The 23,492-nt window shown below is 39.8% G+C and overlaps 1 protein-coding gene across 6 annotated transcripts in view; it reads right to left on the minus strand.

Annotated features, from left to right (window-relative positions):
- LOC109727235 overlaps positions 1-23,492 on the minus strand; it is a 55,767-nt gene that overhangs the window by 18,521 nt on the left and 13,754 nt on the right. For 4 of the 6 annotated variants that reach the window (XR_002220745.1, XM_020257251.1, XM_020257253.1 and 1 more), the window contains exons 9-13: positions 15,361-15,441; positions 4,114-4,152; positions 920-984; positions 791-847; positions 539-610 (exon numbers count right to left, since the gene is read on the minus strand). Coding sequence is in view for 5 of the 6 variants with exons in the window: in XM_020257251.1 (XP_020112840.1) it covers positions 539-610; positions 791-847; positions 920-984; positions 4,114-4,152; positions 15,361-15,441 (314 nt within the window). In the remaining variant the exon portion in view is untranslated. The remainder of the gene's footprint in view (positions 1-538; positions 611-790; positions 848-919; positions 985-4,113; positions 4,153-15,360; positions 15,442-23,492) is intronic. The other 2 variants (XM_020257254.1, XM_020257255.1) reach the window with 1 other exon arrangement.

The raw sequence follows: 23,492 nt of genomic DNA on the forward strand, positions 1-23,492 counted from the left end.
AAAAAAAAAAAAAAAAAAAAAAGTCAAGAAAGTAATGGTTAGTTTCATAGTTGGGTTTGAAAGAATTGTATATGTTTTGATCCAAAATTATCTCCTACATTTCTCTGAAATCTTACAAAAGATAGATAAGAAGTCTTCTCATTGATTTAATCATATTAATTTCATCATGTTTTCTCGAGTCTTTTACATAAAGAAGAAACAGATATTAATAATTAAAAAGAATCAAGTTTAGTACAACAGGCATTTCTATAAGATATTCGATAGTATTTGTCACTAATCTGATCAAATTTTTTTAAGTTAAATATATTGAGTCCGAATGGAATTGGGGCTAGAGTTTGGGAAAATCAACTAACTCTGATTTTCATCAATTCAGTAATTCAAATGCATGAACAGGGGAAAAAAAAAAAAAAAGATGTCTGTGTATAACATATAATCGTAGAAAATTAACTTTTGGTGATAGCAGAACAAGTATTTGATCATTGTTCTAAAAAGAGAGACGAAGACAGAATTGGGCATACAGAATTGAGCATTAAACTACCTGTATCTCCATAAGAATAGATTTTCTATCAAAAAAAGGGACCTGTTGGAGAGCTTCCACAGGATAGTGTACCTGCATATAAAATCAACAAATCCATCAACTTATAAGAAAGCCTTAGTTTGTTCATGCACCAATGAGAAACATCCGTGCTGCAACAAACAGGAAGAAATAACAACAATAACTTTGATATGTTATATTCTGTGGAAAGCATAATAACTGATCAAGACATACACTGCTGGAAGGGTTTTATACCATGAGATAATCATCTGGATTGTTACCCACCACAAAACCGTAAAGGTATAATAGTTCCTGTAAACAAAAATGATGGCAAATAAATCATATAGAAGATTGCAAAGACAAAGGAGTTACACAAGAAAATACCTCATTTCCTTTGTTACCATAGCTAATGGATATCTCTGCTTCACCATCAATAATTCTCTGATCAGCTTCAGGTACATAGAAAGGAAGAAGTGATTATTGTATACTAAAGACCGCAAAGAAAATGCTAAGGCATTTAATGTAAATAACAAAGTGAGTACGAAAGAAACTAGGAAAGGACAAGCACAATAATGACGGCGGTGTAGAAGTAAATTATCTTTCCTTATTGGCTTTTACAGCATGGAGAGAATGATTGTGTAGGTTTTCATTTGTTAAAATGCAAATTATTACACGTATTCTATTCAGCCAATTTACAAGGACCTAAACAATCACATATGATATATCATAATTTAGTAGGTGTTTGGCCTAGCTTTTCCATTAGCTGGCAAAAATAGATTGTTGGGCACTCCAATTACGCAGTGGGAAATATAAAAAATTGGAGGCAGACGCCCCAACCACAGAAATACATCTTCGGAGCTTCCGCAATTGGAAAAGATGGAAAGTAGGGGTTCTCGGTAATATCTTTATTTATAATAACTGAAATACTCTCGAACAAACTAAAAAAATCATTTCACTTTTTTTTTTTTTTCATGTTTTCTTTTTTCTCAATGTACCAAACTTCCTCACCCCCTCCTTTTCTCTCACATGCATACATGAACAGTAATCCTCCATGAGGTGAGCGGCCTCCCATCCTCTTTCTTGGACAAGGTGGAGGATGAGTAGAGCTACCTTCTCTTCCAATGTGACTCTCTCTCGTCCCCTTGTCAAATAAATTGCCTCGTTAGAGAAGATGAAAGCAATGAGGCGCCATCTCCTCACCGTCTCCTTCGGCGAGTTTGTTAAAGGTAAAGGAAGGGCCATTCACCACATTTGGTTCAAGGAGAAGGTGAGACCCCCTCCATTAATGGTGGAGAGGCCTCCTCTTTAGCCCTTCTCCCCCTCTTATAATTAAATTATAACTATTATCATATGGAAATCCTAATTAATTAACTAAAAGAAATCATTGCCACCTCCTTTTCTGGCTCTCTTTCTTATAATTTATATATAAAAAATAACTATTTTTCTTTGAAATTTATTTATTAATTATAAGTATGTTTATGATAAAATTAGGATGTAATATGTGAAAAGGAATTAAATTTTAAAAATATTAAAAGACACCCCCAAAATCATAAGCTATGTTGAAACAAATCCCTCAACTTTTTGGTCATTCAGAATTTTTTTCAACTTAATTAACTTAAATAAATTAAATAAAAAATTAGAAGTTAAAAAAAGTGTCAATAAAAATAATTGGCCAATTTGCATAAAAAATCCACAAGTTTTGAGCTTTTGCAAAACTAGGCCGCCTGTTTCGATTTTGCAGATTCGGTTCGAATTTTCAACAAACTGACCAAAATGCCCTTATCCCTTTTTCTCTCTCCTTTTTTTTCTCGCGTTCTTTTTTTTTTCTCACTAAAGAAGTCGGCGGAGGCGGAGGTAGAAACGGCCCCCCTCGCCTCTGCCCCTTAGGCCCTCGCCCTCGCCCGCGCACGCCCAACCCTCCTCGCCTTCGACCCTGCGAGGCCGCGCCGCGACCCTCTTTTTTTTTTTTTTTTTTTTTTTCTCTCTGAACCTCCTCCACCAGCCGTCCCCACCGCCACTGNCGACCGCCGGCGACGAAGAGGAAGTGCTTCTCGGGGCCGAAAAGTACACCGACGAGGGAAGAGGAGAAAAATAGTTACACTCCGACGAGGACGGTGGCTACAATAGAGAGCAAGAGAGAGGTGTGACCAAAAAATTTATAGAAAGAAAAAAATTAAAATAATAAAAAAAAAATTTTATAGAAAAAACCAAAAATCATAGAAAAAAGAAGAAGATGAAATTGCATTATTAAAATAAAGTTACATTGTTTTAAAAAAATTTTGCACTATTTCAGATGAAAGTTGCATTCTTTGAGATAGAAATTACACTTAGGATGAGAGTTACACTTTTTAGGCTATTTCGGTGAAATTTACACCATTTCTCATTCTCTTCTTCCTTCTCCTTTCCCTCTGCTTTCTCGTCCTCCTCCTCCTTCCTCCTTTACCTTCTCCGCCGCCATCGCCGTCAAGCGCCCCTCGCGCCGCCTCCCTCCTTCTCCGCCGACGCTAGCGCGCGACGAGGTCGAGAACGAGATCGACATCCTCTCCTCCCTCCACGGCCCCCAACTTGTCAACCTCTTGGGCGGCGATGCCGGTGGTGTTCTTAAGTGGGAAGCTTCTGGGAGGGGTGGAGAACGTGATGTCGTGCCACATCAACGGCTCCCTCGTCCCCCTCAAAAAATAATAAAATATTAAAAAAATTTCTTACAGGAAAGACCAAAAATCATAGAAGAATGAAGAAGATGAAATTGCATTGTTAAAATAAAGTTACATTGTTTTAAAAAAAAATTGCACTATTTTAGATGAAAGTAGCACTCTTTGAGACCAAAATTACACTATTTAGGATGAGAGTTACACTTTTTAGGCGAAAGTTGCACTATTTCGATGAAATTTACACTATTTCTCATTCTCTTCTTCTTCCTTCTCCTTTCCCTCCGCTTTCTCGTCCATCTCCTTCTTTTTCCTCTTCTACCTTCTCCGCCGCCGTCGCCGTTGCCGTCGTCGTCGCCGTCGCCGTCGCCGTCGTCGTCAAGCGCCCCTCGCGGCTGCCCCCCCTTCTCCGCCGACGCCCGCGCACGACGAGGCCGAGAACGAGATCGACATCCTCTCCTCCTTCCGCGGCCCCCGCCTCGTCAACCTCCTCGACTTCTACCGCGAGCCCCGCGAGGCAGGATCTGTGTCACGCCCCGAGACCGCTACCAATTTGGTCCGGCCCCGGGCGCGTCAAACAGACGTCGAACGGACAGGACCTCCCCTGTTCGCCCAAGGCTAACCAATAGATCATGTATAAGAATTTACCCAGGAATCAATTCATAATACACGATCAAGAAGCACCACCAGTGCAACAACTAAGAGCAAGATACAAGTATAGAAACATATACAAGTACATAAGAGACAAGATGCTATCTATTACATTCATTTGACATAATATATATATTTAATTACATCTTCTACTTTCTCCCAAAATATAAATACAATCACTGAACCTCACCCTATACAATATCTACTCTCAAACATAATACAGGGTAAAGCTAATGCAAAAGGTAGGTAGCTAGTGCGACTAGAGCGCCGGGCCCTTACCACGATCCTCACGCTCACCGGAGACGCCCGAACTCGAACCTGTAAAGAGTGGGGTGAGAACTAACTTCCTTAGTTCCCAGTGGGTTCGGCCGCCGACTCCGCCGGTCTCCCCACTAGGTCCAAGTGGGCAAAAGTAGATGAACAGATAGATAGATAGGTAATAAGCAAAGCGGTAAGGACAGGATAGTAAAACTACACTACTATGCCCGAATCATAAACATATGAATGCATGTATAAGGAAATAGATAAACAACTAACCCATTATCATGTCCAAAGGTAAGGCTATTTACTCGTTCATCAATCTCATTTACTTGTTTCTTAATCTCGTGGCTTTCCTGAAGGAGCTTACTGCTCACTAGCCATCTCGAAGGTAGGGAGGGTCAACTCGCACTACGAACCGAGACCGTCTGCCGGGGCCTAAAATAGGCAATCCCTTGGGACCCAAAATAGGCAATCCCACGTGACCAACTCCGGAGCGCACTACTTGTGTGGGGCTTCCATCACAAGATTTAGAAACAGACCGTGAGCATGATCCAATCCTCGTCTCGAGAATACCCTATCCTTTAGGGTTACAATCATCATATAGTCCATAGGCGTCGTATACACCAAGTTTAACATGCACCGCTTGTTTTCTTATACACTATCAACTAAATTGCCACTCGTCCATGGTTTACTATCGACTAGATGCCACTCGTTCTTTGTTCATCATTAGACCAACCATTGAGCCCATCACTTTCTCTGCACTATAGGATTCACAAGTCTCGACCCAATCCTTATCAATCCACTATGTCAAGTATCCAATACATGCTACGATATCATCAAGGAAAGCATAAGGAAAGGCAATGCACAATCATCCTATAATGCAATAATACAAGATGCAGAATCGAAATGTACTAAGACATAGAAGGGAGCCCGATTGCTTCGGGATGGACACCACCCACCTCTTGGTGATGCCGCGATGATAGAAAACTCGACGTTGCGGTTCTTGCACGTCGCCCTAACTCCTCGGGGCGAAGCGAGCCCTCTAGTACCCGATTCGGCAATTTCTCCGCACCCGCTCGTCGGATCGAGAAACCGACTTCGCCGACGCGTTCCGGGACCTAGCAATTAGGTTTGCGACCTAATAGATTAGATCAAAACCCTAGATTTCCAAAATCCCAATTCCGTGCCCTAGAATGGCAACGAGGGAGAAATCCGTGGTGCGAGCTTCGATTTCGAGCTCGAACCATCTATTTATCTCCAATAGGTTCGATTCGAACCAATTCTAAACAATAAAACCAAATCATAAGAAATCTACCATGGATGGGTTGGGAGCTTACCTCTAAGCCAAGCTCCAAGCTTGCCCTAGCTTGAAGGAGAGAGGGAAGAAGACCTTCTTCTTCTTCTTCTTGGACTTCTCCTTCCACTTCTTCCTCTTTTCCTTCTTTTCTTTCTTCTCCTTCTTTTCTTTCTAGAGAGAGAGAGGGAAAGAGTGTGAGAGGGAGAGAGAGCAATTGAGAGGAAGAGAGGAGCCCCAAGCCTCTAATAAAGGCCATTTTGCAAATAGCCCCCTTAACTTTTCACCTTCTGAACCAGCCCTCTCTGGGCATTTTCGCAGTGAGGGACCGGTCCCAGCTCGGGGAGACCGGTCCCCAAAAGCTGCAATTCCGAGCAAAGGGGATTTCGCGTTCGGGAACCGGTTCTTGCTTGAGAGACCGGTCCCCGGGAGACCGGTCCTTGTCCGAGAGACCGGTTCCCGAGAGTTGGATTCTCGGGACTTAGCCAGATTTTGGCTAGTCTCGCTAGGCTGACGTTCGGGAACCGGTCCCTGCCTGCCAGGGACCGGTCTCATCAGAGACCTCCGCAGCCCAGCCTGATGGGACCGGTCCCTCCCTGCTAGGGACCGATCCCCGAGAGCATTTCTGCTCCAGTGCAAGTTTTGCACTGGTGCTCTCGCGGACCTTTCCTTAATGCACTTTATGCATTATAGCCACCTTCGGACTTTCCGAAGCTTACACACTCGACGAATAGTCGATTCCAAACCGAAGTCTAATCCTCGGATTTCGAGGATTCACTTCCTTACAATCTGTGTCGGTGTCGGTAATGCCGGTGGTGTTCTTCGGCGGGAAGCTTCTGGGAAGGGGGGAGAAAGTGATGTCGTGCTACATCAACGACTCCGTCCCCCTCAAAAAATAATAAAAAATTTAAAAAAATTCTTACAGGAAAGACCAAAAATCATAGAAGAAGGAAGAAGAAGATGAAATTGCACAGTTAAAATAAAGTTACACTGTTTTAAAAAAATTTTACACTGTTTTAGATGAAAGTTGTACTCTTTGAAACAGGAATTATACTATTTGGAATAAGAGTTACACTTTTTAGGCGAAAGTTGCACTATTTCGGTGGAATTTACACCATTTCTCATTCTCTTCTTCTTCCTCCTCTTCATTCCCTTCCGCTTTCTCGTCCTCCTCCTCATTCCCTTTCGCTTTCTCGTCCTTCTCCTCCTTCCTCCACCACCTTCTCCACCGCCGTCATTGTCAAGTGCCCCTCGCGCCACCGCCCCCTTCCTCCGCCGACGCACGCACGCGAGCCCCGGCTTGTTTGAGGAGGGAGACGAGGGAGCCGTGATGTGGCATGACATCACCTTCTCCACCCCTCCTAGAAGCTTCCCGCTAAAAAACACCACCGGCACTGCCGGCGCCAATGCCGACACAGATCCCACCGCGGGAAGCCGCCTCGCGGGGCTCGCAACAAAAGCCGAGGAGGTTAATGAGGGAGAGACCGTGAAGGGAGGAGAGGATGTTGATCTCGTTCTCGGCCTCGTCGCGCGCGGGCGCCGGCGAAGAAAGAGGGAGGCGGCGTGAGGGGCACTTGATGGCGACGGCGGCGCAAAATGAGGAGGAAGGAGGAGGACGAGAAAACGGAAGGACAGAATGAGGAAGAAGAAAATAAGAAATGGTATAAATTTTACCCAAATAGTACAACTTTTGCCTAAAGAGTGTAACTTTCATTCCAAAGAGTGTAATTTCTGTCTCAAAGAGTGCAACTTTTATTTAAAAGTGAAAAATTTTTTTAAAACAGTGTAACTTTATTTTAACAGTGCAATTTAATTTTCTTCTTCATTCTTCTATGATTTTTGGTATTTCCTATAAAAAAGTATTTTATTTTTTATTATTCTTATTTTTCTCTTTATAATTTTTTTTGTCACGATCTCTCCCTTGCCCTCTATCGCAACCATCGTTCTTGCCGGAGTGTACCTATTTTTCTCCCTTTTCCTTGCCGGCGTGCTTCTGGGCCCCGAGAAGCACTTCCTCTTTATCACCAGCAGTAGCGGTGGGGGCGGCGGGTGGAGTAGGGTCGGAGAGGAAAAAAAAAAAGAGGGTCGCGACGCGGCCTCCGCGGGGTCGAAGGCGAGGGCGGGGCATGCGCGGGCGAGGGCGTGAGGGGCAGAGGCAACGGGGGCCATTTCCGCCTCCGCCGACTTCTTCGGCGAGAAAAAAAAAAGAACGCAAGAAAAAAAAGAGAGAAAAAAGTATAAGGTTATTTTGGTCAGTTTGTTGAAAATTCGGACTGAATCTGCAAAATTGAAAAGGCGGTCCAATTTTGCAAAAGCTCAGACGTTGTGGATCTTTTATGCAAATTGGCCAAAATAATTTTTAGAAGACTATCTTAAAATGGCCTATAATTGAGGATATATCCAATAGATTTTTATCAAACTATATTTAATCGAGGATTTTTTTTTTATCAAAGTAAAATGGCCAATTTGCCTAAAAAATCCACAACTTTTGAGCTTTTGCAAAACTAGGCCGCATTTTCTGATTTTGCAGATTCGTGCCGAATTTTTCGCCATCTAACGAAAATGCCCTTCGTCTCTCTCCGCCTTAGTCGTATTCACTTAGATCTCACTAGATGGTGCCTGGGCGGGCATTAAATGTGCCCCGCGCGTGATTACACAACCTCCCAGTCATTGAAATGCGAACCAAATCGGCCTCGCTATTCGCCAGCTCTCGTGTTTGCTGTTCGTTTTTTCAAAGTTAAATATATTGAAGCTAAATTTGGGAGAATACACGGCCGGCAAATGAGAATAATTGTGCAACGTGAAGAGAAATGATGCAACAATCTTTCTAACAGTGTAGCTTGCAGCTCGTACCAATGCAACCTCCACCGCTCACAGTGCAACACTGTCAGTCAATCTTCTCTCTTACCATGGCAATATTCCACTCCCCCGTTAGTCAATCTTCTTCTTAAACCATAAGATAGTCCCGTCAATGGCGTCTCGTGCTGCTTACCCTATTTGTAAACACTCGCCCGCCTCCATACAAGCTTGGCAGGTTTATTCCAAAACTCCGGCGCGCTCGGCGTTTGCAGAAGAGAGGTGGAAAAAGCGTGGAGGAGGGAGCTAGCTTTAGGATTAGGAAGTGGAGGAGGACAAGTTGTTCATTTGCAAAGACGTACCACACGACCAAGCAAGTAGTGCAACTTTGGTGGCAACGGTGCAATTATATCTAAAAAGTGCAAATTGTTATATGTATTTTGTGCTGCCGCGAATGTAGTAGTTCAAAAGAGGCTGTAAATGGTGTAACATTAACCTATTTAGTGCAATGTTTTGATAGAAATAGTGCAATGACTCTATAACCAGAGCAACTGCACTATTCTCTCGGTGTTTTTCAACTCGGCGTATGTTCTCATCAGCTTCGCCAAGTGTTGCTTGGGTAGAGCCAATGTAAATTTTTCTCTGTTTTTTGTGGTAACATGAAGGTAATAGTGCAAACAAGACTATGAACGGTGTAATGACGACCAAAATGATGCAACATTATTTGTTAAATAATGTAATTAGTTTCTAACCAATGCAACTCTGCTCTTTGTTCAGTGTTTTTCTGTTTAGCGTATGATCTCATCATCTTCGCCAAGTGTTGCTTGGGTACAACCAGTACAAGTTCGCAAAGGGTAGAAAAAATAAAAGCAAAAAAGAATAAGAAGAAGATTAAAGATTGAAAAAGAAAATGCACTCTCTATTAATTTAGGCACAAGGATTACATTTTCTTTGATGAAAAATACACTATTTCATACTACGTTGCTAGATATAAGATAGGATTTGCATACAAGATAACGTTTTCTCAAAATAATTTAAGAAAGAATAGAGATCATCTGAGCTTTTTTGCAATTCCAAGCACAGGGCGACGCTACTGTTGGTCAAGGAGGTGAAGGCGATGAAGGGCGTTTGTAGTACAATGAATTTTATTATATATGCAAATGTAAATAAAAATAGTGTGAGATACTATTTTTATTGGACTTAAAGAAGTAAAAGATAAGTGGGAAATGACTTGTGCTGAAATTAAAATGAAAATACGTGATTTAAAATTTTCCGTCAAGAACGAGACTTATATTTCAGCTGAAAAACTCAATGTTAGAAAATTATGGATGTTTGATAATATGTAGAAACTATTTTTCTGAGGTCAAATTTAAAGTTTCATGTCATTCCAACAACTAACCGGTAAAAACGGAGCTGACAACAATCTGTTAAAGATTCTAGTCGGTAGAGCTTTCGGTGACAAAAAATGATTGAAAACTGAAAAGTTAAGATAACGTACGTCTGATTGACTTTAATTGAGTATGTACGTCAAATTTAAGAGTAAACAAACATTCAGAAGGGCTCCAATTAAACGTATCAGATGTGAACAAGACTAAACTGCAAATTGTAATGTTGTTGGGGGGCCTATATGTAAACCCACACCACCTCTCTCCCTGGTTTTTTTGCCTAGCACGAGACATGAGAGGAGAGGCTTCTCTCTCTTTAGATCACACTCTCTCTTCTCTCTAACACTTCTCTCTTCCTTTCTCTTGTAATTTCTCCATCAAATAGGAAAAAGAAATAGAGATTTTGGGAATGTTCAAGTTGGAGAAGAAGCTTGGAAGAGCTCTTTAATGGTGGATCAAGTTTCTTAAGATGGTGGCCAAGGTGAGATTTCATGAATTTGAGTTAGGGTTTTGGTTGATCCTTTAAATTTGATGTTTTTGGAAGTCCTAAATGATTCTAAACTAGATTGGGCAGAGTTTTACCATGAATTTTGGGGTTTTCTTGTAGAATTTGAAACCTAGGGCTTGGATTTGGGATTTTTGTCCCTGGGAGATTTGAAGCTGAATTAACCTTATAAATCTCTAATTGAAGATAGTTCGACGCAGGAGACAACTTCGATTTGGATTATGATGAGGTTACGGCATCCAATTGGGAGAGTTTGCCGAATTTCATTCGTTTAGGCTTGGGTCAAGCCGAATCGGTGGATTACCTAGCCTTTGACACCAAAACGAGGTAGGTGGTGCTATCCGGAATGGTTGGATTTTTCCGTATGTCTAAACCATACTCTTTGAACATATATGTATATACGTATGAAATTGTATGTAATGGGATTCAATTAATTCTTATTCCAGAAACTTGCATGTCTCCTATGATATATTCTTATTGTGATTGAGAACTTTACACTTAAGATGCATGAGTATAGTGCCAGGTGAACCCTTGTGATACAAGAACTAGTAGATTGGACATAGAAAACACAGTGAAACGCTGGGCATCATTGTGAGTGTTAAACATGAACCTAGCGATGGAAATATGGATTGGGTATCCTACTGTACAAGTAGAAAACATGAACATTGTGTGTCATGATTGTACAAGTGAGTTTGTTGCCGCGGTTGTACATGATTTGAGATGAGCATGTTAGGGATTGGTAAATCCTCGTATGTTGCTACCCTAGTTAGTAGTGTCCTCGAGATGAAAGGACTAGATCGTACTCACACATAGTCTGTTCAACTTGTTAGCGGTCGCGACACCACAAGCAGTGAGCTCCGGAGTTGTCACGTATACGTTGAGCGGCTATCTCCCCAGCAGACTGCCCTAGATTGGTTGAGCGGCTATCTCCTCGTGGGCCTTGGTATGTTAGCGGGCTTGACCTTCGGATGAGCCGGTATGACTTGGTCATGAGATAAAAGAGGAGGTCAGCTGAGTATAGTAGGTCATGTCTTTGGTTACCTTGTGAAGTTTTGTAGTAGCATCACATGATAGGTGATGAGTCGATTATGCCTCCTCTGTAGACAGTCTACGTTGGGTTGAGTGGTTATCTCTCCAGTAGACGATCTAGAGGAGGGAGTTGGGCTTGACCATATGGTGAGCCGGTTAGATTGGGTCAAAAGAAAAAAGGAATCAGATTGATCATATTGGATCTTGAACTTTATTGTATTTTGCAAAGGCATAGTAGTGTTTGTGTTCATTTCAACTTATGCATAGTACAGTTGTTATACTGCTTTCCTATTCTTTTATCTACTTATACCTTGATAAACCTAGTGGAAAAATCGGCGAAGTTGATGGCCGAACCCACTGGGAACTTCTTTTAGTTCTCACCCCCTGTTTTGCAAAGCCCACAATTAGCGGAGTGGCACCGAACCGAGGCGTGGGCGTTGTGCCCTAGATAGCAGGGTCACCAAATTTAGGTCACCCTATGTACAAGCAAATGAGTGTTAATGTATTTTAGAAAGAAACAAAATATAATTGAGAGCGAGGCTGTATTTTGAGAAAGAATTCATGTATTAAACTTGAGAATTGTATGTAAAATGTGTATGTTCAAGTGTTGTAATAGCTAAGTTTCTCGGGAAGGAAAAGCGGCGCCTACAAAATCCAAGGATAACAAGCGTCTTTTCACCTATCGCCCACCGGTTCTTAAACTGCATTCTCCATAGCATTACTGCTAAAAAATTCTGCATTATTAAATGTAGGTATTGCACTATATTCGTTCCTGCAGACACAAAGTTTGCACTATTATAATTATTTTTGTACGTTTAATGGAATAAAGTAACCCTTTAAAGGAAGGTTGCACCATTTATAGCATGTTTAAAGTAAATCTTCTATGTAATTGTGAAATTTAATCGTTTAAGTCCTATGTCATACTTTTTGATACATTGTTTCCACTAGGGCTATAGTGTTTTTAAAGTCTAAAAAGAGGTAAAGACGACACTACCCTTCGTCAAGGAGGTGACCGCGACGAAGGGCATTCCCCGTAAAGGCAGCCGGGTGCGGTTGCAGGGGATAAGGGTCGTGTCTTCCTCATCTGCGACGGCTACAACGACAGTGGGACTGGTGGGTGAAGCTCTTCGTCATCAAGTTTGTTTTGGGGGCGCAGGTGGTTGTTTCAGAGGCGAAAATTAAAACCGTCATGGCTGCCGGCGAGGGTGGTGCCCACAGCGACGGCGGAAAAGGCGAGAGGCAGGTCAGTCGTCGAGGAGGATGCGGCTGTTGTGAAGGGTACGATCTAGCAAATCATCATTAAGATCGACTCCCACTATCTGAAGTGTTTCAGTTGCTGCGAGCCTATTGGCTCTCTTCTCTTAAAGGTTCGAACATTTTTTCAGGTTTTTATTGTTCTTGCTCGTTCCTATTTTTTACTGTTCGTTGAGCCTGTTTCCGAATATGGTAGAGCGGAGACCCAAATGGCTCGCAGCAACTTAAGTGCTTCAGCTAGTGAGAATCTATCTTAACGCAGATCTGCTTGGTCCTATCTTTCCCAATAGTATCCTCCTCCTCGACCTATCCTCCGGCTCACTCCCCTTTTGCGGCAGCCGTTGTCGGCACCACCGCCGCTGCTAACCACGGCGACTTTAATTTCCGCCCCCGGAACCACTGGCGCCGTCGCCGCCGAAATAAACACGACGAGGAAAAGCTTTGCCCGACGCCGCGGACGCCGCCGCTATCGCGACTATGGACGAGGAAGACGACAGCCTTCGTCCCCCGCCGCCGCAGATTGCGTTTACGGGGAGCGCTCTTCGTCGCCCTCACCTCCTTGACCAACAATAGCGTCGCCCTGTGCTTGGAATTGCACTGCCTGCTTGACCGTGTGGTACCTCTTTACAAATGAACGACTTCTCCTCCTCAGGTAAGCAACACGGGATGCCAGTGAGAAGACTGCCTTACGGTTTAGGAAGAAAATTGACTAACAGGGGAGTGGGATGTTGCCATGGTAAGAGAAAAGATTGACTGACAGTGTTGCACTGTGAGCGGCGAAGTTTGCACTGGTACGAGCTGCAAGCTGCACTATTAGAAGAGTTGTTGCACCATTTCTCTTCGCGTTGCACCATTATTCCCATTGCCGGTCGCGTATTCTTCCAAATTTAGCTTCAAAATATATTTAACTTTGAAAAACTGAACAAAAAAAACAGGGGTTGGCGAATGGCACGACCGATTTGGTTCGCATTCCGATGACTGGTAGATTGCGTAATCACGCGCAGAGCGCATTTAATGCCTGCCCAGGCGCCGTACAGTGAGGTATATGTAACTGAGCGAATACGAGAGAGGCAAAAAGAGACGAGGAGCATTTTCGTCAGATAGCGAAAAATCCAGCACAAAACTACAAAATCGGAAAAGGGAGCCCAGTTTTGCAAAAGCTCAAAACTTGTGGATTTTTTATGCAAATTGGCCAAGTAAAATTTTATACAATTGTTAATTAATTTAACAAAATTTTTAATATAATTGGATAAAATAATTCAAATCAAAATAAAAGAGCATTAAGGAAAAGTGTCGAGCAAAAAAAAAGTATTTTAAGGGACTAGTACAAAATAGGCTTTGGTTGAAGGGGTTTTCATGCACTTTATATATAATTAGTTAATTTTTTTAACACAAGGGCTATAGCACTTTATTTGAATTTTTGCAAAACAATTTTTTGCTACAAACAATATTTTTATAACTAAATCAGTCAAACACTCTACAGCTTTTTTAACAGCACCATAATTTCATACTGCACTTCTTCCTAATAGCCTTTTCAACACCATTTTTCCTAATAGCCTAGCCAATCTGACCCTTAATTCCTTTCAAAGTAACTAATTACAGTGATCACCACATTCCTTCAACTTGAAAAGACTTGCTTTTAGAAGGAAATAAAGAATAGTTTAGAGCACCGTCAAATATTCCCTCATCTGACAATTGTAAAATTTTTCACGGGTTGGGCATGGGCTCCAACTGGCAGCCAACATTAGCATGCATCGGCATAATAATTGGTAACGCTTGTACCAATTGATGTTGGTCAAGTAGTTGGCGAAGACCTTAATCATTCTTTTTATTTTTTGCCAAATCCTCTCCAATTGTCACTTGTTTTCTGGTTTCCATCCTCTTGTTCTGATCTAGATCCTGCCTTTGTGATTGACACAAACTAGACGAATAAATGAAACTCAGGCACAATAAGCTATCAGTAACCTCATGAACATGTTTTCCTTTGTATTTATTTTTCTTAATGTTGTGAGTATTTTTTAATTAATTGGCTGTTTCGCAATTAAACTTGATAGCTTTTAACATGTTGATTTTGGCTAGATTGAAACAAAATCAAGTAAAAATTGTCAATAGAGTTTTTTCAATTTGGGGGCATCTTCCCCTATATTTCCACAATCCACAAAAATCATTAGTTCAGGGGGGAAAAAATCTACAACTGATATTCAACTGGCATGATTCCTATATTCTATTCAAGTCATCACACATGCACAACCAATTGTAGTATGGGAAGGCGTATCCAATATGCATCTTATGAATGTACTCTACATGAGCTTTTACAGATTCAGACACTGAAGCTATGAATATGCCTAACATCCTATCAGCCATGGCCAGATTTTGATCAGATAGTAAACTCTGATGTTCGCTAGAAATATTGTGCTACAGTAAGTTTACCGAAGCTTCAGAATTTCTACATATGACTGAAATACCACAAATGAAAATCCTATTTCAATTTTTAAGGCCGCCTTAGGAAGGAGGTTTGAAGAGCGAAAGTTCTGTTAAAATAAGGGTAAGTAATATTTTCAAGGATTTATAGCAATAAAGCATCTAGAAAGAGACTTAGAAAGCACATGGAGCTGCAGAATTTAGAGAAGGTGAAAATAAAACTTCAGCTACTATATTGCAAGCATCTTTTCCAGCATATGCAAATGACAGAAATAGTGAACATGAGCTTTCTCTTTAGCTCCCTTTGATTTTTTTTTTTATTTTACTTGTCTGTTACTTATGACTTCTTTTATTCTTTCTTCAGCAAGAATGTTTCTGGAGCAATCATCAAACATTAACACAATAATTTTACAATGAAATTGCGTAGAATGTTTCTGGAGCACTCATCAAACAGGAGAACATGAGGTATTAACACATTAAACTTTACAATGAAATAGCATAAAGTATGCTTCTAACAACACAAAAAAACTTAAAACTTCTTATTAGAAATGTCAAGCAATAGAATAGATCAAAAGACCTACCAAGAACAAGGTACATTGAAGCCGGAACTCCAGTTATGGCACCTGTTGGATCAACCTCCCATGTTGCTGCACCTTTAAAACCTGGAATTCACCATCTAGCTGAGTAAAAATACTACTGCAGCTGTATAGCCGAGTGAAAAAACTACTACAGCGGTACAGCTCAATAAACTAACAATATAAAATATACAAATCCAATCAATTCGATCTTTGCAACAGAAATAGTTGGAAACTGATCTCTGTTACCATGAATAATCCCGACCACCCATTTGATGATTTTGGAAAAAATTCAACTAGAGAAACTACATAATAAATACTTGCCAAGAAATCAACAGTAATAGTTGCCAAGTTTTGAGAAGAGAATGAAATGTCATCACCGGCATATCTCTAGCTTAACAGGGACAAGGTAAATAAAGCTTAACATGGGGAAAACAGCTATACATATATTTCACATTTGAACAAGCATAAAAAACATACTAACAGATGAGAGCTACGATGAAAAATAGCTGCTAAGTTTGCTAATTCAGCTCATTCATACATTGAGCAAAATTTCATTTATCATGAATAAAAAAGAAGAGAATGACCTAGCAAGGGGTGTTCAAATTTCAATTCGGTCGATTACAGAAGATCGAACTGAAAAAAAAAAAAAAGAAGCTATTCAGGAACTCTAAACCAAAACTAAACTGCTTCTTGGAAGAACCTTAGTAGAACCACAATTAAAAAATAGCTTTAGTTTTGTTCGGTTTACTTTAGCTGGTCTGTAACTTACCGTTAAAGATAATGCTTTCTGAAATAGTCACCAGCACACAGACAACCCAGTGGTGAAGCAATCTGGTCTTATCCCAATTGACCCGGGATTGAAATATAATGCAGTGTATCTTCTGCTTGTCAACTTAAAATCACTGAGTATACTACTATTTCATATTATGTGTAAACTTGGTTTTGCTTAGAAATGGATTGCCTGCTCATAATCTACAACCAAATCGAAATAGTTAGGTTTTATACTAACTTAGCCCAAATAAAACCAGATTCTTCAAAAGAAACTGACCTGAAAATCATTGGGTTGGCTTGGTTTGGCGATTTCTTTGCACAACCCTAGACCTACCTGTGGAATACCATTTCAAACAGGGAGAAGAAAGGACCTACCTGTGGAATACCATTTCAAAAAAGGGAGAAGAAAGGAAACTTAAAACACCTAAAAAGACATTTTATGATGTCACAACAAAGACATCGTTTACGCTACTAACAAATGCAAATTTAAATTTTGTATAGTATTAGACTATTTGGTAACCTTAAAGGCACATCTTTAACAAAGGCACCAAGAAAGAAATCAAACAATTCCAAATGTGCATTTGTTTCAGCATCAGCAAACAATCGGAGAATAAACGAGTATTAACTATGTGGACTAATTGCAAGATTATTTTGATAAAGGACACTTAATAGCTGGAATCACATTTATGATGGACAGATCTGTGATATACTGGACTTTAGCAAATAGCAAGGTTGTAGTATGGATTGTTAGTCAGCTTTTTTTAATGGTGCTTGACTGAATTGGAGATGCTTAGGGGCAAAATGGACGCGCAAAGGGACTCTAAAACTGAAGATTTAGATTGTGTTGGACTAAAGTTAGCATACTTTAACGTGAGGGACCTATTGGCATTTTGTACAATACTTAGTGGGTTTCAGGTGTGCTTATCCCTTCACTTGAAGCTTTAGAGAGAGAAAGAGAGAGAGGGAGTACAGTCAAGAGAGGAAAGCTTGGGTTTTCTTAACAACGAGCAAACTGACCGTGCACTCGGTTCGCTCGTTGTTAAGAAAACCCAAGCGTCCAGCAAAAATAGTAGCAAAGCAATCTTAGAGTCCACAACTAACAATTTTTAGAGTCCACAACTAAACAAAATCAAGTATCATAATGATATATATAAAACTGAGCTAAACAACTACACATACAATCAACAATCACAAACTCCTCAAAAACATAATTATAGAAGTAAAAGGCACTAGCCTCGTCAATCCTGATGTACAGTAATTATCCAAAAGCTCCCTAGCTGGTACTCCTCTACAACTTATGTACACTGGTAGGAGATGCTAACTACGACGCGATCCCCTTATCTCGATCAACCACTGGCTGTGAAGATCCTGGAAAGTACCTCAAGAGGATGTGAGAACTATAAAACAGTAGTTCTCAGTGGGTATGGTTGATAACTACCATGGCCTTCCTATTCCGTCTACTAGAGACAGGAATAGTAAAAGAACTGAAATACTAAACTGTAGACCCAAACTGCTATCATGCCTCTAAACCCATATCTCAAAACTAAAACCAACTCTCTCATGAGTGACATCTTATCTATGCCAATCTTGCATCTACTGAAGATACTGAAAAACAAAAAAGACTATCTCATGCATCAACTAAAGCTATAACTGAATGAGTAACAGAACATAATATGAATGGAAAGATAATTTACTATCACGCTCCTAACAGGATCAGCAAAAACAGTAAAAGTAATCTGTCTCTATGTGAATCAAGATGTATCAATGAATAGTTCTCATGCATCAATTAAAATAACCATAGGCTAAATTACAAAAAACTCCCCTGTAATAACCCGCTTTTTCACTTTCCCCCCCTGACATTTAAAAACCTACACTTTGCCCCCTTGTAAAATGAAAAATGTTCACAGGGGGGTTACGGTGTGTAAAATGATCATTTTGCCCCTCGCCATTTTCGTTTTCTTCCTCATCTTCCTCAACTGTCCCTTCGATCGGCTGCGATTCCCACCTCAATCTGCCGCGATTTCTCTTCATTTCCTTCTCCACCTACTCCCTTTCTCCTCCTGCACCCTCGCCGCCCCTCGATTTCGACGATAATAGGGAGGAAATCGAGGTGGGTGTTAATGGAGAGGTAGGCAAGGGCAACGAGGGCGAAGGCGAGGCGGCGGAGGAGGGCGAAGAGGATGTGGGCGAGGGCGAGGGAGTGGAGGACGGCGAGGCGGCGAGGCGGCGAGCCGGAGGGAGGCGAAGCAACAAGGAAGAGGGCGGAGGGGTATTTTCGGCATAAAAAAATATTTTATAACGGAACCCTAACGGTAGGGGGTGAAGTGCACATTTTTCATTTTACAAGGGGGCAAAGTGTAGGTTTTTAAATGTCAGGGGGGAAAAGTGAAAAAGCGGGTTATTACAGGGGGATTTTCTGAAATTTAGCCATAACCATAATAAGCATACCATATAACCCAATCATAAATATATCCTATAACTTTGATCGACTTAGAAGTCCGGTCAAATCTGCGCCACCTCATGTCTAGCCGCCATCTATAGTACTCCACTACCACGCAGGCTACTATCTATTTGTCTATCTAGCCCATGCCAATCAACACATCTCTGAAGGGGCACTCGAGGGGCGGGAGCCCAACGAGTAGTAGTACAACAACTGTTAAGCTCAATATGGCTTTGTAGGCTAGATTACCACATACTATCACAGTGTCGCAGGCACAACACACTATCTCACTACCGCTGATATTATAATCTTGTCCCATGACATATACACATTTCACCACAATATAACTATACTCCCACAATCACATGACACATGCACAATAATATAAAATCCACAACTCGACATACTAACATGTACAATAATGTCCAACTCATGTGCCCATATATTAATATGTACAATAAGATAAATCCCACATATCCACTTACTAATATGCATAATGATATAAATCCACACATTAGCATGCACAATAATATGAAACCAGTTACTATAACTATCACATAGCCGAAGTAATGAACACCCCACATAGTTTCCCCCTATTGCGAAACATCGAAATTCATCCATATGCCATACTATTAAAGTATCATAACATAAGATCCATATACTCTAGTCTAATGCATATCTTCCTACTATTGTCACCGATTACCAATCCCACGATCACACTATCAAATATCCCCCACAATCAATACTCACAATATCCAATGGCCCCTCCCAGTCTTACCTAATCTATGCAACATATATCAATAGTAGAAATTCTACGCAATAAGGTAATTCAACCTATTATCCAAGAAATCTAGCATAGATTACTACTTACGAGTTTTCACCATAAAATCTATTTCTCTGCTCCAATTCCATGCTATCACATCTCAACATCAATATATAATCATATACATATACCTATACATAACAAATAGATATAGCAAGAAGTGCCCCGCTTTTGGCGACACAGAACCCACCTCGAATGCGAAATTAAGGATAGAAATGATCGTCGGAATGCCGAGGTGCTCGCTGCTGCTCTCCCTGGTCACATGGCAACCACCACACTCCAAAATGGTCGAAAAAAACTTCTCATTGAAAATCACGCAATTTCGGCTCCTAAAACGGATAGAATTCGATTTCAATTTTTCAATGTCTACAAAAATCCATGAAAACCTCCTTTATAGCATGCCATCAAGAATCCATCAAAAGAGTCCACATGAGAAAATAATAGAATTATAATACTAACCCCCATGATGAAACAGCAAAAAAATCATATGCGCGCACGCTCGATCGGCTTATCGGATCGTCCAAAACCCTCCAAACCCTTTTTTTTGTTCTCTCTTCCTCACTCTAAAAACCTTAGGTGGAGAGAATAACTATGGAGAAGTCCACCTATTGCTTAGTGGAAATCCAGTAACTAATATAACAAAATGCTAAAAGGTCCCCAACAATTTAAGTATTCTAACTTTAGTCCAATTCTGATATGATACGTCCAATTGGCGCCCTTCTGCATGTCGGTTTATACTCAAATTTGACAGGCAGACTCAATTAAAATTAATCAGTAGTAATTTATCTTAACTTTTTAGTTTCAAACTATTTGCGGTCACCGAAAGCTCTGCCGACTAGAATCTTTACCAGACTGCTGTTAGACTCCATTTTCACTGCTTGGATTTTCTAGTGATACGATATTTTAAATCTGGTCTCAGAAAATTAGTATAGACAATTTTTCAAAGTTTCATAAGTTTTAAACTTTTAGCTAAAATATAAGGCCTGATCCTTATAAAGAATTTCAAATCTCCTGATTTCATTTTAATACTACCATAAATCATTTCAAAATCATCTTTTACTTCTATAAATCCAATAAAAATAGTATCTTACACTAATTTTATTTACACTTGCTTATATACTAAAAATGCGGTATACTACATTCCACCGCCCTTAAAAAAAATTTCGTCCACGAAACTTAACTATAACTCAATCTAATACCATCAAGTAGGTAGGAAAGAAAATTTTCTCACGTCTAAACTATTCTAGATCTATACAAATCCAAAAGTCTACTTTTTTAAAGAAGGGGAGGATGTGATAATTGGACTAAAGTTAGAATACTTGAATGTGAGGGACCTATTGGCATTTTGTACAATAGTTAGTGGGTTCCAGGTGTGCACCAGCCACCAAGACATTTATCCATGCTTATCCCTTCCCTCAACCTTTAGAGAAGGGAGAGTACAGTTAAGAGAGGAAAGCTCGGGTTTTCTTAACAACGAGAAAACCGAGCGCGTGTGCGCGAGATTTTTTGGCATTTCGACATCGGGCTTAGTATTAAAATATTATTATTTTTTCCTTTGGACTCTTTTGATGCATTCTTGATAGCATACTTTAGAGAATGAGGTTTTGATAGATTTTTGTAGAAACTGAGTTGGAAATCAATTTCAATGCATTTTAGGAGCTGATTTTGCATGATTTTCAACGAGAAACTTTTCAAGCCACTCTGGGGTGTTGTGACTGCCATACAAACTAGGAGAGCAGCAGCGGATCACCTCGCTATTCCGACGATCGTTCTATTCCTTGGATTTGCAACATAGGTGGGTTCTGTGTCGCCAAAATTGGCGAACTAACTCTTATATCCATATTATATTGTTTAGTTTATGAGATGAACTGTTGACAAGGTTGAGATGTTAGAGGTATTTTGACACCTACTTATAGAGTAGATTGAGACATGCATATTTTCCACTGTTAGTATATGTGATATTGCCCTGGGGGCCAGTAGACAACGGTGGATAGTGTGAGACTTTGACTATACTTGGGACACTAGCACTATTATCGGGATCTGTTTGGTCATCACATTTGACTAGAGCCTGCATGGTATTTTGAGCTTGACAATAATACTATACTCGGTTGGAGTAGCGCCTCACGAGTGCCACTCTAGAGGTTAGGCTACGAGGTATTATTATAGCATGAGCGAGACAGTAGCATGCGTGGTAACGGACCACTATAGGTGGGTGCTAGACACGAGGCGGCGTGGACTAGACCTGATTGTTGAATCGGAAACTATGGTTGGGTATTATTGTATTATTTTATTCAGTATCTAGCAAGGTTTGAAGTGTCGCCCGTGCCGTACGGCATCGGGGCGTGCCGTACCGTGCCCCCACGATACAGGGGGGGTCTCGACCCCCCCACCCTCCATGTCGCGGCACGAGGGCCCGTGCAGAACGAGATAAAGCAGCACACACCCTCGTGTCGTGGCACTGTGCCTTGCCGCTAGCTGATGGGTTTTTTACTTTTTTTTTTGCTCTTGCTTTTTTTTTTCTTTTGCTTTGTGCTCTTTGGATCCCTCTCACAGAAGTTTTTTTTTGTCTTTTTGCACCATATCTTTTGCTTTTTTGACTTGGATGCCTTTTTCTTTGGAATTTTGTTTTTTTTTTTTTTGGTTTGGCCTTTGGGTAACCCGAAAGCCATTGATCTCACCTATAACTTCATGCAAATCCCCCCCGACCCCCGCGCCCCATCTTTCCTTCTTATTTTTTCTTCCATCTTTCTTTCTTTCTCCGGTGCTTAGCTATCTTCTCCTCTCTTTCTTTTTTTTCGTTTTAGTTCTTACATATCTTCCTAAAATTATTTGTCATCTTTTTTTCGTTGCTTGAAAATGAGTCGTTTGAAAAGGAGGCAAAGACATTTCATATCGCATATTTGCTTGTTACGTAAGTCAAAGAAATTATAATTTAATTTTTTTATTTATAAATATAGGGGCTAATTTTTAATTGACATATCTGATCCACCACAGGCATCCACTTTTTTTTCGCAAATTATTTGATCAAAATTTCTCGCACCGCGAATCGTTCGGCGAATCAGGGTAAACAAATTTTAAGATACATCAATCATTTTTTTTTTGCATTAGAAGATATAAAATATTGATAAAATCAAAAGCTAAATTAAATCAATTTATATTTAAGTTTATTTAATTTATTGCTATTTCTTCTGATGATCTAACAATTTTTCAAAAAAAATTAATAAAAAATTATTTTAAAATAATTATAAAAATAATTTTTAAAATAATTTTAAAAATTATTTGTATCTTAAAATTTGTAGACAGTAATACGATCAAAAGAAATAGCAAAAAAAAGATGTCTTTGTATTTTGAAAATTATAACCTGCAATAATTTTTAAAAAATAATATAAATAAATTTAAAATAATTTTTAAAAATTATCATTTTTAGAAAACTATTACTCTAACTTTGTATTTTACACAATATTTTTAAAAAAATAAAAAAATAAAAAAAATTATGAATGCAATTGTAGTCCTATTTGGGTTGTTCTAGTCATTATATGCTTCCTAATCGAATCAATATATAGATCTTCAAAAGTCTTTAGAATAAATAAAATTTTCTACAATTTTATTTGTTATAATTTTTTGAAATTTATCAAAAAATAAAAATAAAAGAACTTTCAAAGTTGGTAGATAGGATACTTTTTTCATCATGTCATTCTTTTCCTTATTTTCCTGGAATAGATATTATTTTATGTCTGTATGTCAATAATTATAAATCATAATGCCACCTAGAAGAACAGAAAATTATGGTTAGCAACATGGACAAATGATTGATGGAAATAGATTTCATTGGAAGTGCAATTATTGTAATATGGTCGGAATGGGCGGAGGTGTCACTCGCCTAAAGAAACATATTGCTGGGGGTTTTTCTGAAGTAGCGAATTGCCCTCAAGTCTCTCAGAAAATAAGACATGCAATGAAAATTGAGTTAGAATTTTCAAAAATAGCAAAAAATAAAGCAAGGGATGATCGAGATGAATTAGATAAACGAGCGGCAGAATATCCCCCTATTGACCCATATGAAAGTATAGGTGATGAATTAGATGCTGATAATAGAGCTGC

The sequence above is a fragment of the Ananas comosus genome, linkage group 22 (genome assembly GCF_001540865.1).
Source record: "Ananas comosus cultivar F153 linkage group 22, ASM154086v1, whole genome shotgun sequence".
In the NCBI taxonomy this organism is placed as follows: Eukaryota; Viridiplantae; Streptophyta; class Magnoliopsida; order Poales; family Bromeliaceae; genus Ananas; species Ananas comosus.